Genomic DNA, 6,000 nt, shown 5'->3' with positions numbered 1-6,000 from the left:
CCCCAGGCTAGCTCTGGGTTGAATGGGTTTGAATACACACAGACACACACACACAGACACACACAGACACACACACACACACACACACACACACACACACGCTCCCATTAACTCCAGCCTGTTGCCCTTTCTCTTTTCACTCTTCTTACTCTCCATCCCCTTCTGTCTTCTCCCTCCTCCACTTACTGCAATGTGTCCTCTCTTTCCCCTAGGACCAGTTGATGGAGGCATCCTTAGATTCTGGCCTTTTTCTTCAACGGACTCTGGGGTGGGTTGAGGACAATCAGGTTCACACTTCCTGCTCTCAAAGGTGAGGTTAAAAAAACAAATACAGCATGCATGCAGGACTGATCTATTCATGTAAGTACAGGGATGAAGTGAAGAGAGTCAGGAGGCTCAGGGAGCATCTTTTCGGTCCCTGTCCTTGACTTGTGGGCTGAAAGCTTGAAAGTGCATCTGTCTTTGAAGGATTCGGCTTGAGTGGCCTGTTGTAATGGGAGAGACAGAGTGGGGCTCCCCTCCCCCTTGTTCTATCTCCCACCAGCTTGACAGATGGCCAGTAAGGGGCGGGGGGAAGCTCTCAAAGAGAAGACAAGAATGCATTGTATAAAAATTCACACCCCCTGCTGCCGCCCAAACTCTCTTAAAAAAGGATCAAGAAAATCCTAATGGGTACGTGACATCCTCCCTCTCTCCATAAAAGGGACTTCAAAATCTGGTGACGGTGGGGGAGGAGTGAGGAGAGAGAAATGTGTCTGCAGGGGTCTGCCAGGGAAAACTAGGATAAGGGGAACTCGACTGCAGACTCCTCCATTTGACTTTCTCCCACCCTCGGTACCAAGCCACCTCTGGCTGAACCTTCGCCCCGGCCTCTCAGCCTGGGAGAGGCTTGCAGCCCCCCGCGCCGTGGATAAGGAGTGTGTGAGAAAAGGAGCGATTGTGATTCAGACTCAGTCCTAGAGTTGAAGGAGTTAAGGACCCTCCCTCACCCAGACACCTAACCCTTCACTCCGCAAACTCTAAACCTTAATTCACCAAGGAAGGACCCGGAATTGGCAGAGAAGCGGGAGAGTTGGGGGTGGGGCGGGAGAGAAGTAAAGCGGGCCCAGTCTCGCCCAGAGCTTGTCCTGGGTGGGAGGGTGCACACTCGGGTCTAAGAACCTGCAAGAGCCCAGCTCCGGAGCCTGCTTGCTCTGAGCCTCCCTCGTGGCCCTGCAGCGTCCGCGCAACCTTTGCCCCCGCGCAAGTCGTCCGCAGCGCCGGGGAGTGGAGGCGGCCAAGAGACCCCTGCAGCGGCGTGGAGGGGGCGGGCCCGGGGGCGGTGGGGGCCCTCGGTCTGCGCCCAGCCGCCGCATGCTCTACCGAACCTCCTACCCCGCCCCCACTCACCCGGCTCAGCCCCTAAGAGAGACGTGCAGGAAGCGTGTTGCTTCGCCCAGCGGATCCGCAGAAGTTGAGAGGAGTTGGTGGCTGCCTCCGGCCCGCCGGACTTTGCGAGCAGCCGGGAGAGAGCCGCCGCCGCCGCGGAGCCTTCGGGGCTGCCTCCCCCCAGCTCAGCCCGCCGCGCGGGTGGAGAGGGGCGGGGAGGGGTCGGGTGCGCGAGAAGAACTTGCAACTGTGTGAAGGAATCCGGAGCAGATGAGAAGGGAGGAAAATAAAACAAAGTGGAGACTGCAGGAAAGACTCAGCCAGGGTTGATTGTATCTGCTGACGATCCGGCAGAGGGGTTGGGTTGGCTTTTTTTTTTTTCTTCCTCCCATTCTCTCTCTTTCTCTCTCTCTTTTAAAGCTACACCAGCTCTCTCTTTCTCTACTATCTCTGTACCACCAAACCCTTGCTGGCTCTTATGGGCATGAAACACTCCTCCCGCTGCCTGCTCCTAAGGAGGAAAATGGCGGAGAACGCTGCCGAGAACACCGAGGTAAGGAGGCGAGAGGGCCGGGGCTCTCGGCGACCCCGGCAGCCCACCCCGACCCCCGCCCCGCCGCCGCTGTGGCTGCCGCCGCCGCCGCCGCTCAGCACCTAGTGCCAAACTTTCCCCCGCTCCATCCCGTTTGCTTCCGCCGGCCGTGTGTGTGTGTGTGTGTGTGTGTGTGTGTGTGTGTGTGTGTGTGTGTGTGTGTTGGGGTGGGGGGAAGACAGTGCATGTCTCAGGTCCCCTCCCTCTTGAAAATGCAAAAAGAGTCTCTCTCACCCCATCTCCTCTCCTGCCACCCGCTGCTCGCTTCTCTTTTCCCCAAGTCCCAATTCCTGGGCAGCTTCGCTCCCTTGCCCTCTCCTCTGGGCTCCGTTAGGGCTCCAGAGTCCCGGCTTTGTGCAGAGCTGGGATGGGTGATCCTGGGTCCAGGTCTGCTCCCTGCAGTCCCTTGACTATCTCCAGCCACTGCCCCAGATTTACCCTTCAAGCTCGAGTCCCTGAGCTCTGGGTCCCCGCAGCACCGCGGAGAGCTCCTGGCCGCTGGGGGGATGGGGGGTGGCCAAGCTAAGCCGGCGGTAGGACTTGGGTACCACCGACAGACCCTCCCGCCCAGATTCGGGGCGGGGAGAGGTCTGCAATCCTCTAATGACAGAGCTGCCTCTGGGACGCCAAACCCGGGGAGGGAGCGCTGGATGCGGCCACCTTCAGAACCAGGGACAGCGTCCGCTCCTGCCGCAGCCGAGCCCGCGCCGGCGGTGGGGGCTGCGCGCCGCCGGCTGCAACGACAAATGGGTCTGCAGCCACTCGTCCCGCAGCAGCTTTTGAGTGTCGCTCTGGCTCCTCAAATTGCGCTCTGCCCCCCCCCCCCCCCGCCCCGCGCGCCTTCGGCAGCCCAATAGCTGCCCTTTCTCTACTCTCGAGTTGGCCCTGAGCCGCAAAGAGCCCTGCTGGGTTTTTGGGTCCCAATACTGAAGGCTGTGTTCGCTGGCCTGGCACTGACCCTGCTGTCATTACAACTGGACTAGTCCGTAGGTTCTGGGTACCTGTAGTTACGAAGGGGATCAGCGTGGGCAGTCCCCTTACCTTCCAGGAGGAACGGTGAGCCGAAGTGGGGGCGGAGTGGGGTAAGTGTGTGAAGATCGTCCCTTACTCGGTGGCAGGAGAAAAGCAGAGAGCAAACTCCCGGTCTCTATTAATAGCCAGGTGTCTGGTGGGGCTGCCGTACATTTCACGTATGGTTACCCATATGCATCGTGGGGCAGGGATGGAGGTGTGCCGCGGGAATTGTCCCTCTGTCTTGCTGGAACGCAGAAAGGTGCAGAGACCCTTTGAGATCTTCTTCCCTCGAGGTATGAACTGCAGCTAACCCCTACCCCACAGCGTAGGCAGCAAAGCTTTAAAAAACTCCATTCTCTGAGAGGCTAGAAGCAGCATGCATCTGGCAACTGTCGATTTCCAAACAAACAGGCCCTGGGGCTTGAAAACAGTCAAGTATTCAGTAGCTAATGCGGTCTCTGAGTTAGGGCAAAGGCAGCGAACGTTCCCCTGGATACTTGCTGTTCCCCACCCTCCACCGGAGAGCAGACATTCAGAATGATGTGTAGTGCAAGGCGCCTAGCCTCACGTCGGAGAACTAGCCTTACCAACCCCCTCGCCCTCCTCTCTCTGGTCGCCCACCAGCGGAAGAGATTGCTAAAAATAGCTCGAAGTCAAGGTTGCACTTCTGTAAAGTGTCGAACTAGCGGGCACGTAACAAACAGTCCTTGCAGTCAGGCGGCTGGAGCGCTGGAAGCCAGAAACAGCATGCCCCTCCGCAGCCCCCACCCCGCCGGTCGCACGGGGTCTGGATGCGGACCCCTGCTGGGTTCCGCGGGGTGCAGGCTGCTAAGCTCCCCACCTCGGCCAGGGTTAAAGGCGTCCAGCAGGCAGAGCGACGCGCGCCAGGCTATTTTTACTTGCTTCCCCCGCGGCTGCGCGCTCCCCCTTCTCAGCAGTTGCACATGCCAGCTCGGCTCAAGGCATCAATGAAAACAGCAGTAGAGGCGCTGAGCTCCTGCGAGCAAAAAAAAAAAAAAAAAAAAAAAAAAAAAAAATCCACGTTGCACACCGCGGCGGTGGGTGGGGCAGACCCAGTGGGGGCTCCTTGGAGGGGAGTGAGTCTAGGGGTTCAGTTCTTAGCAACTTCCCTGAGAAAGGGAGGAATTCAGACTTGTTCACATGTGCCCGATGGAGGCATTCAGGCAGCGTGACAATCATTTGGTTTTTCTCCAGGAACTGGCTGTTTTTGGAGTAAGTCAGGACTAGAGCAGTACTTCCAAAAGAGAGGAATTGTGGGTTTGCTTGCGTGTATGGTGGGAGAGAGAGGCAAGGACGCCTCTGTGGGGTGTGTGTGTGTGTGTGTGTGTGTGTGTGTGTGTGTGTGTGTGTGTACATGCGCACGCGCGTGCACACGCTCTGATAGTGGTAGTAGTTCTAGTTCTTAATTGAGCACGTCTTTATCAAACACTGCCTCTGTACCAGGAATCATTAGGTAGCCCATGCACCCCCCCAAAGGTGAAGACAACCAGGCCCCCTGCTCTCCAGGGACTCACAGTCTGGTGGACAGTGGTGCCTGATAATGCAAATAATCCTGCGGCACCTTTTCTTGCCTTTTGCTGGTGGTGTTTGCAAGTGCTTCTATCTCCTTTAATCCTCACAATAGTCCTGTGAGATAAGCATAGGTTAGTATTTGTTTGTTATCCCCATTCTCTAGGCGAGGACACTGAGGCTTAGAAGTCCAGTCATCTCTGAAAGTCACCTGGTCAGCTACATCAGCCTTGGAGCACAGCTTGATCCCACTTCTGATTCTTTGCCCTGTGCCCTACATTTGTAATTTTAAAAAGATGCCATGTGTGGATGAGAGTAGGTGAGGAGTGGGGAAGAGGACATTACTTTGGAAGGGAGAGATCAAATGTTGGGCGTAGGCGAGGATGATGGGAAGAAGGTGTTCTTGAAAAGGTAAAGATGGGGAAAGGTATTCTAATCCTTAGGCAGGGAGAAAATGAATAAGACTGCTTATATTGTGAGCTGAACCTCTCGGGACATGTCAAGTCCGGAGCTGAGGCAGTGTGGACATGGGGGCACGGGTTGGTGGACCCGGTTGGCACTGGGGGGTCCTGAGGGCACTCTTTAACCTCCACTTTGACCTCAGTGCCTTTAAGTGTTAACTTGAGCTGAGTCCCCTTAGGGTTTAGAGTCGGATGGGACGTAAGGAAATGCGGGGACAGCCCCCAGCATGTGGTCAATACGTAGCGATGTCAGTTCCACTTCTGCTTTCTCAGGCTCCCTCAGTTAGGCCTCTGCTCCTCACAGGCTTCAGTCCCACCCTCCTTTTCAATCCCCTCAAAGTGTCTGAGGCAGGTCGGCCTCACCTCTGCGCTCACGCAGGCCTCTCACTGCTGGTCCTCTTCCCTAATCCAGCGTCATTGTCACTGCTTAATGGGCTTTCAGAAACAGACACCTGCTCATGGTCAGACGTCTCTCTGAAAGCTTAGCATGTTGCCCTAGTGCGTAGAGAACACAGGGGGAGCCCAGTTTCCTTAGCAGAGTGTGCAAGGCGGGGGCTGCCCTGTCCCCCCTTCTTCTCTCTGGAAAAAAAAAATCGTCCTCAACCTGCAAAACCCAACTCAAAGGTCACTTTCTCTGGGCTGCCTTCCCAGATCTGTCATTTGTCTTCCACCCCCATGTAGCGTGGGTGTTCCTTCTCCTTCATACGTGTTCTTAACCCCTGACTCTCACTTTTCTTATGAAAGATAATTGGCTTTTTGTTTTTTTATTTCTCCAGTTAGGGAATGCACATTTTTGTTCTTAACACAGTGCCTGGCACACAGTAAACAATGAATGTTAATAGATGCTGACTGAATTGATTCATGTAATTGTGAACCAGCTCATGAGCCTTCTGGGTTTTAGCCACTCAGGGCTTTCTGAAAATTGGGCTTCCTATCGTCCATTCCTCTGCTACACTTATGTTACTGTGGACCTTTAAAACACAAAGTAAGTAAAGGTTGTGGGACTCAAGGAGCTGTAGCAACTCAAAGCACAGG

General features: G+C 55.6%; 1 protein-coding gene across 4 annotated transcripts in view; it reads left to right on the top strand.

The window, feature by feature from the left end:
* Positions 1–656: 656 nt before the first annotated feature.
* The window catches only part of PRMT8 (protein arginine methyltransferase 8), an 89,169-nt gene continuing 83,825 nt past the window's right edge, over positions 657–6,000 (top strand). Inside the window, exons 1-2 of one of the 4 annotated variants that reach the window (XM_033118479.1) lie at positions 657–672; positions 1,789–1,921. In XM_033118479.1, the coding sequence (XP_032974370.1) occupies positions 1,847–1,921 (75 nt within the window). In that variant the 5' untranslated portion in view covers positions 657–672; positions 1,789–1,846. Of the gene's footprint in view, positions 673–1,429; positions 1,922–2,942; positions 3,043–6,000 lie in introns of those variants that run through there. The other 3 variants (XM_033118480.1, XM_033118481.1, XM_033118482.1) reach the window with 3 other exon arrangements.

This window comes from Rhinolophus ferrumequinum, chromosome 10 (genome assembly GCF_004115265.2).
Source record: "Rhinolophus ferrumequinum isolate MPI-CBG mRhiFer1 chromosome 10, mRhiFer1_v1.p, whole genome shotgun sequence".
Lineage (NCBI taxonomy): Eukaryota > Metazoa > Chordata > Mammalia > Chiroptera > Rhinolophidae > Rhinolophus > Rhinolophus ferrumequinum.
The sequence above is the reverse complement of the archived record's forward strand: the minus strand, read 5'-3'. Positions and strand labels throughout refer to the sequence as shown.